This window comes from Oratosquilla oratoria, chromosome 15, assembly GCF_046742065.1.
Source record: "Oratosquilla oratoria isolate Oo_2021 chromosome 15, ASM4674206v1, whole genome shotgun sequence".
Taxonomy (NCBI): Eukaryota; Metazoa; Arthropoda; class Malacostraca; order Stomatopoda; family Squillidae; genus Oratosquilla; species Oratosquilla oratoria.
The window spans coordinates 4,341,153-4,366,152 of NC_134791.1; the positions used below are offsets into that span (position 1 = coordinate 4,341,153).

Below are 25,000 nucleotides of genomic sequence, written 5' to 3' on the forward strand. Positions count from 1 at the left end.
ATCTGAAGGCCTGTCGCATTCGAGCTTCATTACAGGCGTCAAGATGGCCGCGGACAGCACCAGCTGTGGACGGCTCCTTTAGCCATCTGTGAGCAGGTGGACATTCCCCTTTCAGCTGGCGAAGGCGTGCTCGTGCAAGAACTCGACCCTTTCCAGCAGGTGGTCGCGCCGAATAACATCAATGTCTAGCTCCTCTGCTCGGCACCTGCTGCCTCTGCTCGGCGCCTGCTGCCTCTGCTCGGCACCTGCTGCCTCTGCTCGGCACCTGCTGCCTCTGCTCGGCGCCTGCTGCCTCTGCTGAAGACCAGGCAAGCGCAGACCCTGCTGCCTCCACCCCCCTTCCACCCCACCCACCCCCTCCTTACACAACTTTCACCATTTGTATCCCATGTTTCACGTTTATGCTTCGGACCTTCCGTGTGTGCAGAACCCTCCTTCGCCTGGTCCCCTCTCCCCCCCCTTCCTCCTCCTCCTCTTCTTCCTCCTCCTCCTCTTCCTCCTCCTTTGAATCTTCTTTTTCCTTCGTCCTGGACAAGAAATCATTCCTCCCCCGACCTTTCGCCTTACGTTCTCGACCTCTCCCTGACTGTCACTACGGCGGTCCGGGTTCGAATCCCCCCGCCTAGGGCTGAAATAATTTCACTACCACTCGTGGGCGGGGAGTTGGGTGTGTGAGTGTGCGTGTAAGGTCACAGCATTACCCATAGATCGGTTATATACGAGCTCTGAGCTCTCTTCCGGTAGGGAAATAGCTGTCGATAACGAGTCCAGCACGTGGTCCGAAGACCAAAGGTGAATACACAACCTAACACCTTCTCCCGGCTCCCTGACACTTGTTCCTCCTCCTCCTCATGGCCGAGGCCGTCCAGGCAGACCCATTGCCTTCTCCAGTCTCGTTTCCGTTCCTTATAATTCTTACAAACTCACCCCCGATTTCTGATCACCTTTCCTTATCACGGAAGCGACACGGACATCACTGACACTGAACTGACACGGTACTGATACGGCACTGATGCGTGTGAATCGACCTTAAGTGGGAAGACCAACGAAGAGAGTAGACGGATAACATCAAACAAGACCTAAGAAGTGTAAGGAGAATAAGGAAGAATGGATTACACGTGCGCAGGATTGACAGGATTGACGGGAATGGAGGCAGAGAATATCAGAGGTGAGGAGAACAAGAGGCCCAGCACAACCAGAGTGAGTTTCCTCGTCACCCCTTGAGATCCCACCTGAAGAATTGTCACCCTAGAACGCCCACCTGAAGAATCGTCACCCCATGATATCCCACCTGAAGAATCGTCACCCCAGTACGCCGAATATCAACAGTGGAATAAATATTAGGTTAGGTTGAATGGGGGTTATGCTTAATGTCATCAACTAATACCACCGAAGAATCGTAAACCCAGGATGATGGACCACATGAAGAATTGTCACCCACATGAAGAATAATTGTCATCCTTCTCTACCGCCGGGACACCTAGACGCAGTGGTAGAGTTCCCGGCCGCCACTACGGCGGTCCGGGTTCGAATCCCGCCCAGGGCTGAAATAATTTCACTATCGCTGCGCTGCGGGTCGTTACTCTAACTCTCGTGGGCAGGGAGTTAGTGTGTGTGTATGTGTGTGTGTAAGGTCACAGCATTACCCATAGTTCGGTCATATCAGACCTCTGAGCTCTCATCCAGGAAGGGAAACAGTTGTCGATCACGAGTCCAGCACGTGATCCCAAGACCATGGTGAATCACAAGACACTCTCCTTCAACCCCGTCAGGCACTATTCATGGAAGGCAAGACCAATGGCAGTTGACGTAATGGATGGCTCTCCATTATCTTGGAAGCCACAAGCACCACTTTGCATTATGTCAGAAGCCGAAGACTGAAGACGCTGCTTAACTTCTTGTAAAATGGACACTCTCCTTAGTCAAATTTAATGTACAGCGGACGAGCACGCTCGCGGACACACACACACACACACACACACACACACACACACACGACTTGGTTGGTAGAATCCCCGACTGTTACTACGGCGGTCCGGGTTCGAATACTGCCCAGGGCTGAAATAATCTCAGAATCGCTGCGCTTCGAATCGTTACTCCAACTCTCGTGGGCGGGGAGTTGGGTGTGTGTGTGCGTGTAGGGTCACAGCATTACCCATAGATCGGTCATACGAGCTCTGAGCTCTCATTCGGGAGATTGAAAACTGTCGATCACAAGTCCAACACGTGATCCAAGACCATAGTGAATCACACACACACACACATATATATATACACACACACGCTATAGGAATAACGCCATTCCGTCCATAGTGCACATTATTAATGCAATTTAATTTAGTCCTGAAATCAGATCAAATTGTACATTGTCGGTGTATCACTGTACGAGTATAAATGTTAAACCAACAAACCTATTATTATTATTACTATCATCATCATCATCATCACCACCATCACTACCATCATCACCACCACCATCATCATCATCATCATCACCACCACCACCACCACCATCATCATTATTATCATCATCATCATTATTATTATTTGATCACCATTTCATTAGTCACCAATACTACATTTAGCGACATTTCATTTTGCCAGATTTCCACCCTCTTGCGACAAACGATCCTGAACTGAACAAGCGACTGGCCGATGAACGAACAACTAAAACTGGCTCTCAGTCTCGAGGATCGCTGTTGCTCAAGTATCATGACAAACACTCGAGTCATAACTCAAACACTTGAGTTATAACTCAAACTTCCCCCTCCGACATATTTCCCCCTCTACCCTTCGGCCTCAGCCTTTGATTATCCAACTAAACCTCCCCCCATCCCCCCCCAGTACCGTCCCCCCTCCCCCCCCCGGTACCATGGCGGTGCCTGGTACCTCTACCACCTCGGGGGCCCTCGGGGGCCCTCTCTCTCTCTCTCTCTCTCTCTCTCTCTCTTTCTCTCTCTCTCCCTCCATCCTAACTACCGAACAAATTACACTTTGTTGACTTCCATTTTTCCTTCTAATTTGATTTTTAATTTTATTCTATCATTATTATCACCATTATCATTATTATCATAATTTTCTTTCCTATTTATTTTTACATTATAATTTTACCATTTCCTTGATATCCTTCCATTTTTGTTAAATTCACTATATCATCATTATCACTATCATTATTATTACCATTATTACCATCATCATCACTATCATCATTATCATCATTATTGTTATTATTATTATAACTTATTATTACTAATCTATACTATGACGTCTCACTGGGATGCTACGAAGTCGAAGCTGTGCTTAGTCCTGAGGAGGCCGATTTTTCTGTCTCCGTCTCGCGCGAATAATATAATTGCCGTTAGTCTCTAGGATGAGGTGCGACGCGGGCATAGCCTCTTCACTCCACGATCGACCATCATTCCATTTTCTTTAGAATAATACTAAATATTTATCTCTCTCTCTGCCTGTCTGTCTCTCTCTTTGTCTCTCTGCCTCTCTCTCTTTGTCTCTCTCTCTCTCTCTGTCTCTCTGTGTCTCTCACACACATATAGAAGGAAAGGAAAGAAGGAATATTGGAATGAACGTAGGGAGATTGGTGAGGGAGAGTGGGGAGAGTGAGGCGGAAGAGAGAGAGGAGAGTGGGGGATAAGAGAGTGGGGGGACGGGAGAGTGGAGGAGGGGAGAGAGTGCGAGGAGGGGAGAGAGAGGGGGAGGGGAGAGAGTTGGGGGAGGGGAGAGGGTGAGGGTGGAGGGGAGAGGGTGAGGGTGGAGGGGAGAGGGTGAGGGTGGAGGGGAGAGGGTGAGGGTGGAGGGGAGAGGGTGAGGGTGGAGGGGAGAGGGTGAGGGTGGAGGGGAGAGGGTGAGGGTGGAGGGGAGAGGGTGAGGGTGGAGGGGAGAGAGTGAGGGTGGAGGGGAGAGAGTGAGGGGGGAGGGGAGAGAGTGAGGGGGAGGGGAGAGAGTGAAGGGAGGGGGAGAGTGAAGGGAGGGGAGAGTGAAGGGAGTGGGAGAGAGTGAAGGGGGAGGGGAGAGAGTGAAGGGGGAGGGGGGAGAGTGAGGGGGGTGGGGAGAGAGTGCGGGGGGAGAGTGAGGGGGGAGAGAGAGTGAGGAAGAGAGTGAGGTAGAGGGAGAGAGAGTGGGGGTAGGAGAGAGAGGAGAGGGGGGGGGGAGAGAGAGAGGGGGGGGGAGAGAGGGGGGGGGGGAGGGGGGGAGAGGAGATAGGAGGTGAGAGGAGAGAGGAGGGGAGAGTGAGAGGGGGGGAGGGGGGGGAAGGAGTGAGACAGAGCAAACAAATTAGACATAACCCTACATACATAGGACATTACGCTATACTCTACACACATTTCCTAAACAAGACCCCAGCAGGATGGTGCTCGCTCCCCCGCGCCACGGGCTACCGCGCCATAATCCCTCGCTTATTGCGCCTTCGCCGCCGCTTGCATTTTTTTTTAACATATTGCACATGAATAATACATTTGTTACAGACTATCAAATTCGCTCTAAGGGGGAAACAAACACATCATACATTCACCCTCTTCGGACAAGGCGACCTTACCGACTTTATTCTGGTGACTTTGTTCACCACGGAACAAAGTGCGCGGTTGTGTGTGAACACCTCCATTGGCTTACGTTATAATTGAACCGCCGCGGTTCGAACCGCGAGTGTGAACAGGGTCTTACAGGTGGGTCATCATGTATGCGCGGTTGGGTGTGAACACCTCCATTGGCTTACGTTATAATTGAACCGCCGCGGTTCGAACTGCTAGTGTGAACAGGATCTTACAGGTGGGTCACCATGTATACGCGGTTGGGTGTGAACGCCTCCATTGGCTTACATTATAACTGAACCGCCATCTGGTTCATGGCTACTTCACAGAGGGTTTTCAGTACTCGAACTTTGTGTACAACAGTACATTGTTTCGGCCAGTGGGTACATGTCAATAGCCTATAAGGCCTAGTGTAGGCCCTATGGTCTCTTGCAGTCTCCTTCATTCTTATGTTCTTATTAACGAGGCACACTCCTTTACGTAACTCATTATGAATCATATGAACAACCCTTTACACACACACGTACACATACGTACACACACACACACACACACGTACACACTTTGACCTCTCTATAGGGGTGTGGGTTGATTGATCACGAGTTGGTTAAGTTAGGTCAGTACAAGCAAAGCAACAGTGAGAGTGAAAGAGAAAGAGAAAAAGAGTGAAACAAAAAGATAAAGAGAAAGAGTGAAAGAGTGAAAAATAAAGAGAAAGAGAGGAAGAGAAAAAGAGAGATAAAGAGAAAGGGATCGAGAAGGGGAGAGAGTGAGAGTGAAAGAGTGAAAGAGCGAAAGAAAGACAAAGTGAAAAAATATAAAGAGAAAGAGTGAAGAGAGTGAAAGAGAAAGAGAAAGAGAAAAAGAGAAAGAGAGAGGTAGAGAAAAAGAGAGAAAGAATCAGGCTATTCTGTGGAGGGGGGTGGGGTGAAGGGCGCTGTGGAGCGCTTACATCCTCCTCCTCCTCCCCGTGCACCCTGGGCAAAGGTAACATTTGTCCACAGGTAATAAAATGCCCATTGAACACAAAACATGGGAAATATACGAGCGCCGAGCCTCATGCAATGTACTGGATGCATCGTTACGTAACTACATAAAGGCCAATAGCGTGCAGCGGGGGGGGGGAGCGAAGGGAGGAAGGGGGGGAATCGAAGGGGGGGGGATTGCCCCGTGCATCCAAATGGGCCCCGAGGGACATCCAATCAGATGATTTGGTATATATATATATATATATATATATATATATATATATATATATATATATATTATATATATATAAATATATATATATATATATATATTATATAATATATATATATATATATATATATGAGAAAGAATGTGGGTGGGGAAGGGCAAACGAAGATGTGTTAGGAATAGAGTTTATTCCTAACACATCTTCGTTTGCCCTTCCCCACCCACATTCTTTCTCATTTGTCTGAAATAATTTTAAATATATATATATATGTTTCAATTTCTGCATGTATGCCTCCTCGAGATTCTCAATATTGATGGCTTAGAATTAAAGTGAATTTTGATTGATAAACGTGTGTGTACATATGTGTATATATATATGTATATATATATATATATATATATATATATATATATATATATATATATATATATATATTGGCTGATTTATATACAAATCAAATAAAGTGTTTATTTCGGGTTTCATTTATGTTTACGTCTTCAAAATACCTTAATTTCTTGTAATATTTTTCATTAATATGAGGCATTATACTTCAATCTTTAAGACAGACAATCAAGAACTCGACCCTATGAGGGCAACTATCATCCTTTGTATGTGCTAATATGGATTACACTGGAGGCACGTCAGAGAGAGCGTATTGTACACTGTACTACACTTTCCTATGTACTCTTTCTCGAGATGGGCTACAAGCCCCATTTTTGCTGTAACCATTACTAACCATCACCCACCACGCACGTGATCCACATGCTTGCAAGGTAAGCAAGAGGGGGAGTCTCGCTATGTTGCAAGCATGTGGATCACGTGCGTGGTGGGTGATGGTTAGTAATGGTTACATTGCCTCTGAAGGGACTCCAACGAGATGAAGGACATAGCTTGTCGATGGCAGAATTAAAGGTTGAAATTACAGCCTGCGGCGTAAAGGAATGACATAACACACACACACACACACACACACACACACACACACACACACACACACACACACACACACACACGACTCTATGGCGCAGCTCGTAGCGTTCGCGGCCGCCACTACCGCGGTCCGGGTTCGAATCCCATCCAGGGCTGAAAAAAAATCAGTATCGCTGCGCTGCGAGTCGTTACTCCAGCTCTTGTGGACGGGGAGTTGGGTGTGTGTGTGCGTGTGAGGTCACAGCATTACCCATAGATTGGTCATATACGAGCTCCGAGCTCTCTTCCGGGAGGGAAATAGCTGTCGATCAGGAGTCCAACACGTGATCGAAGACAGTGATGAATCACACACACACATATGTGAGCTCTGAGCTCTCTTCCGGGAGTGTAATAACTGTCGATCACGAGTCCAACACGTGATCCAAGACCATGGTGTATCACACACATATAGACGCGCACACACACACACACATACACAGGAAAACGAGGCTATAACTGGGCTTATACTCCTTACTGGAAGCAGAACAACCCCATCACGAAACAATGGGGCTCAGGCTACGAGGCACTTTAGCCCAGCAACAGCAGCAGCAACTACCCTTGCCCTTTGTGCTACGATAGCTCAACCAAGTACCGATAACCGCTGGGGGATCGAACTGGAGACCGGACCCCATTGCTCTCCTGGGGCAATATATGACATAAGAACATAAGAATGGAGGAGACTGCAGGAGACCATAGGGCTTACACTAGGCAGTTCCATGTGCCTTACCATCTGTCATCGCCATTCATAAAGTTATCCAATCTTCTCTTTAAAACAGCCAATTATTCCAGCGCCCATTACACAGTCACTAAGTTTATTCCATTCATTAACTACACTGTTGGTAAACCAGTTCTTGCGAGTCCGGTCATGTTGTCTTAATATGATGACCTTGACTGTATTACCCTTGTTAAAGCCACTGACCTTTTTACATTGACCCCTTACGTACCGGGTAGCGCTTTCCCATTGTGTTTTCCTGTGGCACTTTACGGACCTGTTCACACTGGCGGTTTGAACCGCGCGGAAACCACGGTAGTACAGCATAGTCAAAGAAAAACTGCGCGCTTGTGTGTGAACGCTTCCATCGACTTATACTGTAATTGAACTACCGCGGTTGAAACCGCTAGTGTGAACAGCGTAACCCTTTACTATGCAACTCGACTCATCCTCTCCATACCGGGTACTGAAGGTTATTATGGATGTCGCCAGGCGATTTTATTCATTTCCGTGGTATCTAGTCGTTAACGAAGATGGTTAACCTTTAACTCCCTTAACCTCGATTAACCTTTTTCCTTTCCAGTTGCCAATTACCCTTTTTTCAATTTTTAATCTCGCCACGCAACTTCATTCATTTCCATGTCCCGATGTCCATCCCTCCGTTGCCATAGCAACCCGATCAGACTCAGCGACCATTAGAGTCCTCTCCTCCCTCCCCCACACTCCCCTTCCCACCCCCACCCCCAATATACTCACTTTTCATTGAACTCCCCGGTCGTCCATAATTAATTTCCAAAACTGGACCCGGTCATACAGGACGGGAGTCCCCCCCGTCCCACACACACACACACACGTACACATATATACATACACACACAACTCTTTATTAGTTTCCAGTCTGGTACGATCCTTCGACCCTCAGGACTTTTCGCTAACCTCCGCCACCTCTTCTTTCGTTTTCACCTTCCTCGTCGCTTTAACCCTTAAATACAAATTCGGGGTGACGAGCACCCCACCACCACCACCACCACAAAAAAAAAAAAAAAAAAAAAAAAAAAAAAAAAAAAAAAAAAAAAAATATTATTGTGTATTACTACCAGAGGAATTAATTTACTCAAGTACGGTCAAAAAAGAAGAGGGAGAAGTCTACTTTCTGGGGGAATTTTTTTCCAGAAATAAAAATTTGTGAATCGATAATATAAAGTTCGAGTTCCAGGGTTAAGGCACGGTTTGCACTGTACAATTACCCAATGGTGGGTATCATCAGGGCCCGTTTCTAGCTTTGAGGGGGCCCTAGGCAAGAGGCAGTTAGGGGCCCTCAAAAGTTAGAGAGATAGACAGATTGGTATTTCATTTATACCTGTGAAGTTTGCCAAACAGTAATTAAATGACTTCTATATCTTTTGATGGTGTTAAAGGATGCAAGTAACTATTACACCATATTTATTTATTTAAACATTTATTTTAACTTAACATCACAGTCTCTGAATACAAACCACACTTCAAAATATTGGTAACTTAACATCACAGTCTCTGAATACAAACCACACTCCAAAATAGTAGTAACTTAACATCACAGTCTCTGAATACAAACCACCACCAACTGCATTGTATTGGGCTCAAAATCTCTGCTTTCTGGCTTTTTTACTAGCAAAATCATCAATGATGTCTTCATACAACACGTCTTTCCCCACTTCATGGTTGATGCTGATTATTGCAAGACCACTGAGTCACTCCTGCCCCATAGATGATCTTAAATAGCTCTTGATGAGTTTCAGCTTCGAAAAGCTCCTCTCTGCTGAGGCCACAGTCACAGGCAGAGTACAGGCAATTCTCAGTGCAACCCACAGATTGGGGTACAATTCCTTAAAATGTTTTTTGTGGATAAAGGTGAGGAGCTCAAGAGCAGTCATTTTGCCTGAGGGCAAACTTGGTAAGTGTTTAATTTCCATAGCCAGTTCGTTTCCATCAATGTAACTTTCATTTCCAGAGGTTAATGTCTTGTATAGTTTGTCACACTGGTTGTTCAATGACTGATCATCCAGTTTCTGGAAATTGAGCAGCACTCCAAATTGGTCTCTTACTTCACTCAGAGTTTAAATCTATCAGTTAAGGATTGAATGGTAGTGTCAACAACAACATTAAAGAATGTTATTTCTAGCCTCTTCATTGCATCTGCAATGGGCTCATCTGCGGCCTCATAAGCAAAGTGTCTTTTTGTACTTCTTAATCTCTTTTCTTTGAGTACAGCCTCTATATTCATTTCCTCACACATATCTTTAGCAGAGACTTGAGCTGAAGTGAATCCAATTCTTCTGTAGTTAGTCAGAGATGTTTTCGCTTTAGTAAGGAAGTCAACTGCCACATCAAGCTGCATTTTAGGAGACTACAGGAGCTTACTGACATGGTTCACAATGTGTAGAATGTCGTACTATATGACTGTGCAAATGATAAATCGGTATGACCCCACCTCTTCTGCCAGACTTTGGGTTTCAACCTTGGTCAGAGGATCAGACACTTCCCTGACCTTCAACAAAGCTTCCCTTATATTAGAGGCCTGATACCGCACAGCTTCTATGCTATTAATACGGCTCTCCCATCTTGTGTCACTCCAGGTTTTGAGTGCAACAGTGACATAATCTTTTAGGATTGCCCATCTTTGTGGTGAGGCTGAAAATAGGTTGTACAGTTTCTGAACAGTGCCAAAATAGCTAGTGGCATCTATTGAAGCTGTTGCTGCATCAGATATCATCATGTTTAGGGAATGTGCTCCACATGGAACATAGAGTGCACGAGGGTTTTTCTCAAGAAGTCTGGCTTGAACTCCTTTGTTTCTCCCTTTCATGTTGGCACCATCATCATATGATCGTCCTCTGCAATCTTCAAGGAGAATATTCAGTTCCGTCAGTTTCTTTATAATTAGAGATGACAAACCAAGACCTGTTGTTTCAGAAGCTACAAGGAACCCCATAAAATGTTCCTTAATTTCTGGTTTTTTATCCATTTTGACAGTCCTTATGACGACTGACATCTGTTCTTGATGGCTTACATCGGGAGTACAGTCCAAAATAATTGAATAATATTTTGACTGTTTAACTTTAGTCACCATTGTGTCCATTATTTTAGTACTGATTGAAGCAATAAGTTCATTTTGGATGATATTTCCAAGGTAGCTGGAATGACTGAACTGGCCACTCTCAACACGCTCAATGTGCTGCTTCATGACAGGATCAAATTTAGCAAGCAGCTCCACCTCTTTTAGAAAATTCCCATTATTCTGCTGGTGTAACGTGTTTGATGAACCTCTAAATGCAAGATTTCTCTCGGCTAAGGATTGGATAATGGCGATTAAGCAAGTCAGGACATTTCTCCAGCGCCTCTTTTCAGCCTCCAATAGTGTTCTTTCAGCTTGGTCTATTGTCTTTCCAGTTTGCAAACTGAGTTGTAAATCTTTCCAGGTTGCCATGTGCGCTATGTGTCCTGAACTGCTTTCATGACTTTTCAAAAGTGTGCCTATGTTTTTCCAGTCTGTCAGTCTTTCTGTCACTAACTTTTGTTCTTTGGTTGAAAATGATTTACAACAAAAGCAATAGAGAGCATTTTTTGTTTTTGAGTAGATAAGCCAAGTCCGCTTCATCAATTTTTCTCCATTAATCAATGTTCTACAAAAATAATGATAATGAAAACTTCTTCCGTCTTCTTTTTTGGGAAATGTGAAATCAGAACTAATCTGAAATGGCCCTCTACCTACTGCATCCGTTCTAAATGCATCAGACAGAATGGTTGGCCAGTTAGCAGGATCTAGTGGTTTAGAATAAATGGGAGGCTGCTCAGAAGTAGATGATGCCTTCTGTGGTTCTGGGGAGTGTGGTGGTCTTGGTGGCAGTACAGCTTCCTGGACAGATCCTGATGAATGTGATGGCACTGGAGCATCCTGTTCAGGAAGTTCAGAATATTCCTCTGGCTTGCTGTCTGGAGCTCCAATATATTTCAGAATTGATCCTGCAAAATTACAAATTTCCTTAGATGATTAGGCATTAGTCTAAATTAATACTCACCATTCAGAAAACATAATAAAACCAAACTTTAATATGTTTCTTTAAATTATTAAATAAACAATAATGAATTACCTTTTTTTTTTATCATTTTTCTTCGTCAAATTTCTTTTTCTTTCGTTTCTCTGCTCCGCTGAGATAAATTCGTTTTGATGCCATTATGGGAATGATGATTGGCGAGTCTTAGAGTCTTATGTAGGCCTAGCACAGAAATCAATTTTACATACACGATATTCGAGTAGAATAAATATGATTATTTTTATCAGTGTAGGCCTAACACACATATCTGTAAAGTGTAAACCTTTTGAATACCCCTTAATAAAAATAATTCTACATACACGAAATTCGGGTAGACCTGAAATGTGAACAGATGGGTGATTGTTGAGCCTGTGGTTATATTATATACGAACTAGAGAAACGGACCACACGACAAACGGAATAGAATTCATGTATTTCTGTCACTTCCTTTTGAGCTAACCTCGGTCCTGCAATCTAGTGTTTTTTTTTCATTAGGTAGGTGAAGTGAGAAAATAAATAATCATAATTTTGATAATAAAGAAATAAGCGAATAAATGAATAAGGGATTGGATAAAATATCGATACAAAATAAACAAAATTGAACATATGAACATATATGAACATTGAATATTGAAAAAGGTGGAAAAGGTAAACATTCCATAGAATACAAACATTTCCTATTGTGCATACAAATATAATTAAAGGAATTCCAACTTACAGTCACAGAACACACAAACTTACAAATTTACACTATTAGAAGCTAAGCATGAAGCAACCAAAGAGTAAACAAGAATGCTGGTGATGCCAATTCCAGTGACAAATAAAGCCAAACAATTGGACAAAGAATAGTAAGCTAATGGCCAAAAAGAGTTTGTAATCAACAATTTATAACATCTGTAGCCATAAGCCCTAGCTTAGTGAACACATAAATGAATAAATAAAGCCAACTAATGCTTACCATAATATATCTTTAGATGTAGGTGATTTTTAACAAGATAGTATTTTTAGCAGACGATCAAAACATTTCAAACAATAACAAACATTGCAAGAGGCGTGTTGTTTATTTGCGTCGGCAGGCGGGAGAGGCACAGGCTCATATTTGACCTTCGGTAGCGTTACCTAGCCATTGGGCCGGCCGGGGGCCCCCTGGTAGGTTGGGGGCCCTAGGCAATCGCCTATACCGCCTATAGCTAGAAACGGCCCTGGGTATCATATTTGGGTAAACGAGCTATGCTCGTGGTGTCCCGTCTTTGTATCTCTCCATATCTAGTTCGCTCTTGAATTCTTGCATTGCTTTTGCACACACTGTTGTTTTGGCTTATATATATTCTATACATCCATCACTCTGTGGGGTAAACTGTTCTTTTTCAGGTCTCTTCTATAATTGTCCTTTTTGAGCTTCTTTTCATGTCCTCTTGTGTCTCTCTTATCCCAATTTAGTAAATCTTCTTTATTAAGGACTTCCATGACTTTAATGATTCTGAAGGTTCGGTTGAAGTGGTCACCAGCCCCTTTCAAAAACAAAGAATTAGTGCTTTGAGGAATAGTTTGACGATCATCGCTGAGCCATGAACGATCATCGTTGAGCCATGAACGATCATCGTTGAGCCATGAACGATCATCGTTGAGCCATGAACGATCATCGTTGAGCCATGAACGATCATCGTTGAGCCATGAACGATCATCGTTGAGCCATGAACGATCATCGTTGAGCCATGAACGATCATCGTTGAGCCATGAACACTCATCGTTGAGCCATGAACGATCATCGTTGAGCCATGAACGATCATCGTTGAGCCATGAACGATCATCGTTGAGCCATGAACACTCATCGTCGAGCCATGAACGATCATCGTTGAGCCATGAACGATCATCGTTGAGCCATGAACGATCATCGTTGAGCCATGAACGATCATCGTTGAGCCATGAACGATCATCGTCGAGCCATGAACGATCATCGTTGAGCCATGAACGATCATCGATGAGCCATGAACACTCATCATTGAGCCATGAACGATCATCGTTGATCCATGAACGATCATCGTTGAGCTATGAACGATCATCGTTGAGCCATGAACGATCATCGATGAGCCATGAACACTCATCATTGAGCCATGAACGATCATCGTTGATCCATGAACGATTATCATTGAGCCATGAACGATCATCGTTGAGCCATGAACGATCATCGTTGAGCCATGAACGATCATCGTTGAGCCATGAACACTCATCGTCGAGCCATGAACGATCATCGTTGAGCCATGAACGATCATCGTTGAGCCATGAACGATCATCGTTGAGCCATGAACGATCATCGTTGAGCCATGAACGATCATCGTTGAGCCATGAACGATCATCATTGAGCCATGAACGATCATCGTTGAGCCATGAACACTCATCGTCGAGCCATGAACGATCATCGTTGATCCATAAACGATCATCGTTGATCCACGAACGATTATCGTTGAGCCATGAACGATCATCGTTGAGCCATGAACGATCATCGTTGAGCCATGAACGATCATCGTTGAGCCATGAACGATCATCGTCGAGCCATGAACGATCATCGTCGAGCCATGAACGATCATCGTTGAGCCATGAACGATCATCGATGAGCCATGAACACTCATCATTGAGCCATGAACGATCATCGTTGATCCATGAACGATCATCGTTGAGCTATGAACGATCATCGTTGAGCCATGAACACTCATCGTTGAGCCATGAACGATCATCGTTGAGCCATGAACGATCATCGATGAGCCATGAACACTCATCATTGAGCCATGAACGATCATCGTTGATCCATGAACGATCATCGTTGAGCCATGAACGATCATCGTTGAGCCATGAACGATCATCGTTGAGCCATGAACGATCATCGTTGATCAATGAACGATCATCGTTGATCCATGAACGATCATCGTTGAGCCATGAACGATAATCGTTAAACGATTGTCTCATCGAGCATAAAAGTGCCTTTAAAGAACAATTTCTTCGCTTGGGAGAACCATTTTCTGTCCAAAGTTTTCTCTTAAAAGACAAAAAATCTCTTCAAAAAATTGTAGCCACCCGTACCCGCTACTCCAAACATACACCCACATTTTAGTGTAACATCCCCCCAACATTCCAACAGTTCAAAATTATGCCCCCACATTTATCCTCCCTACTCCTATACCTTCTAGCTTAACACCCCAAAATTCAAGTTCATAATTATGCCACCACATTTATTCCCTTCCCCTTTTAGTGCAACACCCCCAAAATTTCAGCAGTTTAAAAATATGCCCCCACATTTATCCCCCTCCCCTTATTCTAACATAGCCATTTAGTGTAACACCCCAAAATTTCAGTTTAAAATTATGCCCCCACATTCATTCCCCTCCTCATACTTTAAACATAGCCTTTTCGTGCCACCCCCCCAAAATTTCAGCGGTTCAAAATTATGCTCCCACATTTATCCCCCCTCCCCCCACACTACCTCTCTCCCCAGCACCTCCCCCCCGTAGTTCTTTTGGTCTCTTTACGATCTTCGATTTCAGAGGTGAACAATGTGCGACGAAAGACCCCCAGGGCCCTATTCACACTGGCGGTTGGAACCGCGGCGGTTTAATTACAATGCAAGTCAATGAAGACGTTCACACACAGCCGCGTAGTTTTCCCTTAACAATGTAGTACAGCCGCAGTTTCCGCGCTGTTCAAACTGCTAGTGTGAACAGGGCCTTAGGCTCGATCATACTGGGGCCGCAGGCAAGTGCCTCCTGGTGTATGCATAATCTTCAGCATTGGCAGATGCATCATACGATATGATCTGAAGGAATCGTATATATGATACAAAGGCCTAATTGTGATGGTCTATATCGGGTTATCAGGACTGTTTACAATGGTACTTACAAAGGATTACAAAGGCGGAGCATGCCGACAGGAGACCTTTTGGTCCACAACTAGGTCGGTTAAAAAAAAAAAATAATAATAATATATATATATAATGATGAATAAAAAATAAATAAATAAAAACTATAATATAAATAATAATAAATAGAATCAATAAATGCATAGGTATAGTTAAATAATAAATAAACTCGGATGACTAGCGAAAAATGACAAACATTTAAATCTGCAGAGAGAACACTGTACATTGCTTTATATGTTAATGCTTAACTGATGAATAGTCATTACAATTTGAACCGTACGATATCCATTGCGGTACCATTGTATATTTAATTAGTTTCAATATATTACCGTTTTCTATTCTGTGTCAGGTTAATGAGGGTACGGGTCGATGGTCTGGGAACTCTCGGGGTACGTAGAAAACGGGAAAAAGGTTGAGACCTCATGGTCTATATTATGCAAAATGGTCTTCTTGATCCAGATTAGTAACTGTTACATGACACATTGGTCTGAATCAGATATTACAAGAGATGGTCTATATGATGCGAGATGGTCTGATGGAGACGTTTATATATTACGAGATAAACAAGATACTTATTACAGAGATGGTCTGAATCAGACAATTACAGAATACGAGACGATCTGAACGAGATAGTAACGAGATATGGTCTGATACAGGCAGTTAAAGATATCTATGGTGGTATTCTTAAAAAAAATATTTCCTTATATAAATCTTTGGAAGGGAAAGATTTATATAAGGAAAGAAGTATTTTTAAGAATACCGCCGTAAGGATCTTACGGTGGTATTCTTAAAAGAAAATCTTTCCTTATTTAGATTTTCCCTTCCAAGGATGTATATAAGATTTATATAAGGAAAGATTTTTTTTTAAGAATACTACCGTAAGAATGTTACGGGATATTCTTAAACAGAAAATCATTCCTTATATAAATCTTTCCCTTCCAAGGATTTATAAAAGATTTATAAGGAAAGAATTTTTAAGAATATCACCGTAACAATCTTACGGTGGTATTCTTAAAAGAAAATCTCTCCTTATATAAATCTTTCCCTTCCACGGATTTATGTAAAATCTATATAAGGAAAGATTTTTTTTAAGAATACTACTAAGTGCAATTCACTCACTGTTGACCTTTACCTCATCCACCACCTCGTATGACCGACGAACTCGGATAGCCTGGGCATGGGACAATCACCCTGAACGTTAGGTCAGCGTCTTAGGGGGACAATATCCAACCAAACGTAATCGATGTAGAGCATGTCAGTGGTAAACCACTCCTCCCTCCCCCCCCGCCCACCGATCTTCCCCGTGTGGTCGTGAGTTCGATTCCCGGCAACTGCTACGGGCTAAATCGCATTGGTTCCCGAGAGCCCTGGCCAGGCGGGGAAGCGACCCAACTTCGGCCCTAGTTAAAAAACACAGCTAATTTCCGCAGTAACAGGGTTTCGCTCACCAAGGGGTTTTGCACTTCCCACTTCGTGCTGTCCGACCACATAGGGCAAAGGTGCCCCTCCCCACACACACACTATTCCCCTGACGGGAAATACATGCATTTCATCTTATACTGTCCAGCCTAAGTGTCATTTCATATATTTAACCTAATTAACCTCAGATTATTATATTTAGCGTGTATGTATTCACCTAGTTGTATTCTACGGGGAACTATGCTCGTGGTGTCCCGTCTTTGTATCTCGCAACATCTACTTTGTGTGTGAGCGCAAGCGCGCGTGTATTTACTTAGTATCTTACGGGAAGGGGAGCTATGCTCGTGGTGTGTGTGTGTGTGTGTGTGTGTGTGTGTGTGTGTGTGTGTGTGTGTGTGTGTGTGTGTGTGTGTGTGTGTGTGTGTGTGTGTGTGTATAAAACATATTAATTATCTAAACGTTCCCTGTGACCCTCCTCATCCTCGTGGCTTCCCATTTCGCCAAATCATGGTTCGCCACATGACATTTCGCCAAATCTGCATACGTTTGGAACTATGGCGAAATGGGAATTTGGCGAAACATTTCGGCGAAAAATATATTCCCACCTCCCCTCTCTGCGTAATGGAGGCAAACGTCGTATATAATGTATAACTTCTGGGCGCTGTTTCAATGACCAATTTCGCTAGCGACATTTCACCAAGTTAATCAACGCCCAGGTGGTATGGGCCACGCAGCCAAATTTATATTTGTATAAATCCAGGAACACAAAACCGTGGCAACTGCAGATACATGCTGCAGATTACTTTTATGATACGATGGTCTGAATCACATAATACACGAGATGGTCTAAATAATATACACGAAATGGTCTGAATCTGATAATACACGGGATGGTCTGAATCAGATAATACACGAGATGGTCTGAATCAGATAATACACGAGGTGGTCTGAATCCGATAATACACGAGATGGTCTAAATAATATACACGAGATGGTCTGAATCTGATAATACACGGGATGGTCTGAATCAGATAATACACGAGATGGTCTGAATCAGATAATACACGAGATTGTCTGAATCAGATAATACATGAGATGGTCTGAATCAGATAATACATGAGATGGTCTGAATCAGATAATACACGAGATGGTTTGAATCAGATAATACACGAGATGGTTTGAATCAGATAATACACGAGATGGTCTCAATCAGATAGTACACGAGATGGTCTGAATCAGATAATACACGTGATGGTCTGAATCAGATAATACACGAGATGGTCTGAATCAGATAATACATGAGATGGTCTGAATCATATAACACACAAAATGGTTTGAATCAGATAATACATGAGATGGTCTGAATCATACAACACACAAAATGGTTTGAATCAGATAATACACGAGATGGTTTGAATCAGATAATACACGAGATGGTCTCAATCAGATAGTACACGAGATGGTCTGAATCAGATAATACACGAGATGGTCTGAATCAGATAATACACGTGATGGTCTGAATCAGATAATACACGAGATGGTCTGAATCAGATAATACACGAGATGGTCTGAATCAGATAATACACGAGATGGTCTGAATCAGATAATACACGAGATGGTCTGAATGAAATGATACACGAGATGGTCTGAATCAGATAATACACGAGATGGTCTGAATCAGATAATACAAGAGATGGTCTACATGAAGCGAGATGGTCTGATGGAGACATATATTACGAGACGACAAAGATACTTGTGGAAAAAAAGGACTGAACGAGTCAATTACAGAGTACGAGACGATCTGAACGAGATCGTTGTTAGACCGTTTCCATGGCAACGAGAGACCCGTGATCACGCTTTTCACGCGCAACAGAGGCAACAGAGACCGGGGTCTGTACAAGAACAGGTCGCTTCACTTCGAAAAGGAAACTAAGGACGTAACGTCATCAGGAGGCAAGCCTGAAAAGGACAAAGCGACTTTGTCGACTATCACACTTCTGTGAAGTGTCCTGTTCTTGTTTAGACTTTTTTTTTGTAATATAACATTTTACCTTTATTATTATTATTAGTCATTATTATTATTATCATTATTATTACATTTCGCCAATATTTTCCGCCATTTCCTTCGTTGCTAGATACTTTATGATGTCACTAGTTTAATTTCCGAATTGAACTGCCCTGTTCTTGTGAAGACTTTTCATATACATACATATACCAAAGGCTCTGTCCCTCTTAAAAGGGAGGTAGCCAAAAAAACAATGACATAAAATCCACTCCCACACATTCCAATCCCAACATACTCGCCTCCCCTCCATCCCCTTCCCTCCCTCTCCTATTGGCACCTCCTGGATGTCGGGTCGTCCCTGCATCTCGCCCACTGCCGTAATTTTCAGATAATCATTTTCTAACCACACTACAAACTGATTTATCGCCATCCCGCCAAGTTTTTTGCCATCCTGACTGTTGCTATGTGCGCCAGCCAGCCTCTTCAAGGTCTCCTGTATCCTGCAAGGACTTGCCTCTGTCCCGTCCTCCCTCCTCCCGTTTTCTATTTCCTCTAATCGTAGGTCCTACGATCCTTATTACTTGTCCTATGGCCTGTCATCGTCGTCTTCGTCTGGGGAAGTCGGACTTGAGGGGGGTATCACGCTGGGCAATTTTTCCTTCGACTTTTGAAGCAGATTTACAGCTTCCAGCTTTTCCTCCAGCATTTCCAATGATATTCTATGTATTTTTTTTGTACCGCCGATTAATCGGAGGTTGGAGGAAAACAGCCCAGTGTGATAAACGACATTTTATTTTTGTTAAGAAAGCAAAATAGTTTGCTATAGTGACTTTACGGCGGAAAAAGTTCAGGAGGTGGGTGGTATCGCCGATTAATCGGAGGTTGGAGGAAAACAGCCCAGTGTGATAACAACCCCTTTGGCCGTGTTTATCTTGGCCCGTCTTCTCGGGGGCATCTTCGGACGTCACTCTGCCCGCCCGGGGCAAGTTGACGCACGCCGGGGGTAGTCTAGTGTCTGAGAGTTCCCTTCTTCCTTCGTCCCTGAAGTTTTTTTTTTTTTTTTTTGTGTGTGTGTGTGTGTGTGTGTGTGTGTGTGTGTGTGTGTGTGTGTGTGTGTGTGTGTGTGTGTGTGTTTGCGTGTCTTCCAGAGCCTCGCTACCGTTCAGCATGACTGACCCCTCCCTTCCCCTTGACCTCGCTCGTATATCAAAATCTATCGCTATCCTCTTTTCCGCGATGGAAATAGAAGACAGGCTGGAATGTTCCCATATACCTTTGTCACTCAAGTAACCCAACCAATTACTCCAGATTCAAACTGAATAATATAACCAAGGAATTCACAAAACCAAAATGTAGTTGCAGATTGGTAAAATGTTTTAAATATAAGCCACTGTCGGAGAAACAAAGCAAAAGAAACAGACGATCTGTATATTTCGACCACAACCGTGGTCCTCTTCAGCAGATAAGTCATCTAACCTTTGTATTTATCTGCTGAAGAGGATCACAGTTGTGGTCGAAATATACATATCGTCTGTTTCTTTTGCTCTGTTTCTGCGACAGTGGGTTATATTTAAACATATAAAAAAAAAAAAAATTCCGGATTCAAATGGGATAATATATCCAAGGGAATAAAACTCCTCCACGTTCAAAATGAATGATTTTTAAGGAAAACAACATTTTGGTACGATCAACTGGACTTCGGCGTGGGTTTGCAAGAATCGGACACTGCCCACTGTAGTCGCTAATTACTGAGCTACATTGTCATCTAACTCTTATTGTAGGCAAATCATTTTGATCTCTCCTCCCTCCTCCTCCTCCTCCTCCTCCTCCTCACAATATTGGTTCTTTGGGGGCACGTGACAAAACCCACAGCCACCTCAGTATCTCCTTTACCGTCCCTAAAATATATCTGCAATGCATCCCCAATTTGGTAAAAGTCCAGAATCACGCAAGCAAGGCTACTTAACATGAAACTTACGTTGTCCAATACCTCCTAACCTAACCTAACCATTTCATAGAAGGAAATAGATCTTTCATATGCAAAACAGAAAGAAATGAAAAAGGGTGTTTGCGTGATACTTACTACAAGGGAACCCTCTTAGACGATAAATCCTTAAAGTTCCTCTGCAGTACATTGCCAACATACAGCAACGCAGCAGATGCTAAGTAACATGATAGCTTAACGATGCCCTTTCTCACGAAGCGGCAGTTCCCGGGTTAAGTGGCTTTACACAGATAAGAAATAGAAAACAGGGTTCTATTCCTGTACCATCCAAATATATTTTCAATTCTTTATTTTTTTTTTTTTTTTAATTTGAAAGATTTTTTTTTCTGTGGAATGGTTAGGTCACGTTAGGTTACGTTGGGTAAATTTTTCAATTCTATAATTTCACCATTTGAGAGATAATTTCTTTTTTGTGGAATTGTTAGGTTAGGTACATTTTTCAATTCTATCATTCTTTCATTTATTATTATTTTTTTTTCTGGAATGGCTAGATTAGGTTAGGTTAAGTTAGGAGCTATTGAACAACACAAGTTTCGCGTTAAATACCCGTGTTTGCGTGATTCTGGAATTTCACCAAAAATGGAAGTTAATCAATTCCCTCAATTTTATCCTTACAAGAGACGACTTACAAGTAGCATCCCCATCTCGTCGTGACCTTAGTTGCCCTGACCGCTCCCGCAACCATGAGGAATCTCAACAAGAAGCTCAAGTCTACCCAACCTTCAACGAACCATCAACCTCAACTCTCATCAAAACTCGGTAATTAACAATTCACAACTGCTTGTTTCCTCTCTCACCTACTGACGGGTGACCACATCACAGACAACTGCCACGTTAGAGCGAAAACTTTGATTTGCATAAAAAAGAAAACAACGATAATAATCATTTCAGCGGTTGATTGTCAAGCTTGATGGTACTTACCACACTCAACCCAGCTACGGAAACCCTTTGGTCCAGTCCGCTGTGTGCTACATGCAGCACAAACAGTATTTACTTAGCCACTGTAGCTGCAAAGTCGGACCCAGATTGCCAGGCACGTCCTCCTTCGAACACTAGTCTAGGCACACTCGCCTGTGCTCGCGTCGGGCCGAGCATCCTTGTCCCCGAATCGTACGTCCGACTCCGCGGAGCCCTTCCGTAAAACGTATCGTACCCCAAAACAGGTGGTTGTCTTGATGCCAAAGCCATGGCGAACGACGAAAGAGTGAATATGCTGCATGCCTACAGTACATTGTCAGCCATACACAGACTACTGGTACTGAGAAAAGAACATCCATTCGAAAGACTATAGTGTAAAAGTCCTGGGTCATAAAACGTGAATTTCTGTGTGCAAATGTGTATTTAAATGGGTGTGGTTCAAACGCGCTTTGGAGCGAGTCTGTCGGTCGGTCGGTCGGTCGGGATGGAGCTAAGGTAAACAAAGGCTGCAGCAACGCGAGAGAGAGAGAGAGAGAATCCCATCCACAAAAACTCCTCCTCGCGATGTCTGATGCTACACAGGAACCTTAGTAACTATGGACCTTAGTACTTAGTCACGATGAACAGAACAAATACTCAGGCCTCCTTCCCCTCCCCACCACATTCCCCCCCTTCCCTCCTCTGCCTCATTACTCCCTCCTTCGCCCCATCATCTTCCCTTCCACTCTCCACCACTCCCTCCTCTCCCACTCACATCTCTTAACTACTCTCGCTTTCGGTGTCCATGACGACACCTGGTAAGTCTGTCAGCTGTCGGCTATTGTCTACCGTCCTGCCAGCCTGCCTGACTGTCAGCCTGTCAGTCTCCACGCCACAGGACGTCAGCCTGCCCCTTTCCTCACAACACCTTCTTTTCCCCAAGAGAAACAAAACTTAATATTACGATCTGACGGCAGCCAGAATTAAATAAATGAGCGATGCCCGGCTGGAAAGTAGGGAGGGAAGGAGGGAGGGGAGAAGAGAAGGAGAGAGGGGAGAAGCGAAGGAGAGAGGGGAGAAGAGAAGGGAAGGTGGGGAGAAGGGAAGGAGGGAGGGATAAAAAGGAGGGAGGGGAGAAAGGGAGGGGGGGAGAAAGGAAGGGAGGAAGAGAGGGAGGGAGGGAAGGGAAGTGAAAGGAGAGAGGGGAGAAGAGAAGGAGGGAGGGAAGGAGGGAAGGAGGGAAGGGAGGGAGGGAAGGGAGAGGGGAAGGAGGGAGGGAGGGAAGGAGGGAGGGAGGGAAGGAGGGTGGGAAGGAGGGAGGGAGAGGGAGGGTGGGAAGGAGGGAGGGAGAGGGAGGGTGGGAAGGAGGGAGGGAAGGGAGAAGGGAAGGAGGGAGAAGGGAAGGAGGGAAGGAGGGAGGGAGGGAAGGAGGGAGGTAAGGGAGAAGGGAAGGAGGGAGAGAGGGAAGGAGGGAGAAGGGAGCGAGGGAAGGAGGGAGGGAGGGAAGGAGGGAGGGAGGGAAGGGAGAAGGGAAGGAGGGAGGGAGGGAGGGAGGGAAGGAGGGAGGGAGAGGGAGGGAGGGAGGGAAGGGAGGGTAGAAGGGAACCAGGTGGGTTTCCTTCCTCCTCCTCTCCCCCCGCAGACGAAACTCTCCACATGACCTGGTAAGACCTGAGTGTCCTGTGGAAGTCTCCAGCGCGCACTCGATCTATTCCAGTCTGTTCAGACTCTTCTCCGTCTTGTGTTACTGACGATGGGGGCAACGACCAACCGTCTTCTTAGGTTCCAGGCTTCCAGGACCTCTGTCCGAGAACTCTGCGTTACGTTACGTTAGTGTGGTTGGGTGTCCATGGAGCTGCCTAGTGTAGGCCTTATGGTCTCTAGCAGTCTCCTTCATTCTTATGTCCAAGAATGTGGGGAGGGGGGGGAGGCCATATCACCCACACATTCCAGACCAACATCTTCATCAGCGGCGGACATTAATCTTTTTATTCAAGTCGTCGTCTCTATGACGACCTTCCAGGAGCAAAGTAACCGCTTGTTACGGTTCCAGGTACCCCCACCCCTCCGCCTTTCCAGTCTACTTCGCCCGGCGACAGGGTCACGGGGTCAGTGGAGGCAAAGAGAGATAAAGACGGTCCATCTTGGTAACCATGTGGTAAGCCAGCGATGCCATTTTGTGGGAATTTTCCTCAAATTTGTGGGAGAAATTGAAGAATTATATGTAGAATTTGAAGGATTATATGTTGCTATGAACTTGCTTGTGTCTCTAATAATTTCTTCTTTTTTGTGGGAAAAATGTGGAAATCCAGATTTCCTTGTGAGATTATTATTATAATTATTATTTTTTTTAATCTCACTCGTTCTGGTGAACGCAGAGACAATTGTTTATTTTAAGAGAAAATAACTTCATGGATGGGGATGATAGGTGGTAAAGGACATGGAACTGCCTACTGTAGGCCTTAGGGTCTCTTACGGTCTCCAGCATTCTTATGTTTTTATGATTCGAGGGCGACGGAAATCGAAGACCTCGAGGACGCGTCGGGAGGGAGGGAAGGAGGGAGGGAAGGAGGGAGGGGAGAAGGGAAGGAGGGAGGGGAGAAGGGAAGGAGGGAGGGGGGAAGGGAAGGAGGGAGGGAAGGAGGGGAGAAGGGAAAGAAGAGAAGGAGGGAGGGGAGAAGGGAAGGAGGGAAGGAAGGAGGGAGAGGAGGGATGGAGGGAAGGAGGGAGGGAAGGAAGGGAAAGAGGGAGGGGAGCAGGGGGAGAGGGAAAGGAGGGAGAAAAGGAAGGGAGGGAAAGGAGGGAGAGAGGGAAGAGGGAGAGGAAGGAAAGGAGGGAGGGAGGAAGGGAAGGAGGGAGAAGGGAGGGAGGAAGGGTGAGAAAGGACGGAGGGAAGGGAGAGAGGAAGAAAGGAAGGAAGGAAGGAAGGAAGGGAGGGGGGAAGGGGAGAAGGGAAGGAGGGAGGGACGGAGGGAAGGGAGAAAGGAAGGAGGGAGGGAAGGAGGGAGGAAGGGAAGGGAAGGGAAGGAAGGGAGGGAGGAAGGGAGGGAGGAAGGGAGGGAGGGAAGGGAGGGAAGGGAGAAAGGAAAGAGAGAAGGAAGAGGAGGAGGGAGGGAGGGTAGGCAGGTCCGGTCATCGTTCCGATCTTGAAATGCGGGAGAAGGAGAAAGCTGCAAGCGCCACGGCGGACAAGAAGAAGAAGAAGAAGAAGAAGAAAGCTCCAAGCGCCACAACGGACAAGAAGAAGAAGAAGAAGAAAGCTCCAAGC

At 44.6% G+C, this 25,000-nt stretch overlaps 2 protein-coding genes across 8 annotated transcripts in view; both read right to left on the bottom strand.

Moving 5' to 3' along the window:
- The window catches only part of LOC143033258 (tetraspanin-1-like), a 437,733-nt gene that overhangs the window by 382,886 nt on the left and 29,847 nt on the right, over nt 1-25,000 (bottom strand). For 6 of the 7 annotated variants that reach the window (XM_076198481.1, XM_076198480.1, XM_076198479.1 and 3 more), the window contains exon 1: nt 21,757-21,901. The exons of the other annotated variant lie outside the window; for it this stretch is intronic. The gene's annotated coding sequence lies outside the window, so the exon portion shown is untranslated. Of the gene's footprint in view, nt 1-21,756; nt 21,902-25,000 lie in introns of those variants that run through there. 7 annotated transcript variants of the gene reach the window in all.
- On the bottom strand, nt 8,866-11,917 carry LOC143033256 (zinc finger MYM-type protein 1-like). Its single transcript, XM_076198474.1, has 2 exons — nt 11,554-11,917; nt 8,866-11,425 (listed from the first exon to the last, which is right to left on the bottom strand). Exons 1-2 carry the CDS (start codon nt 11,567-11,569, stop codon nt 9,855-9,857), a joined length of 1,587 nt encoding a protein of 528 aa, XP_076054589.1. The 5' UTR covers nt 11,570-11,917; the 3' UTR covers nt 8,866-9,854.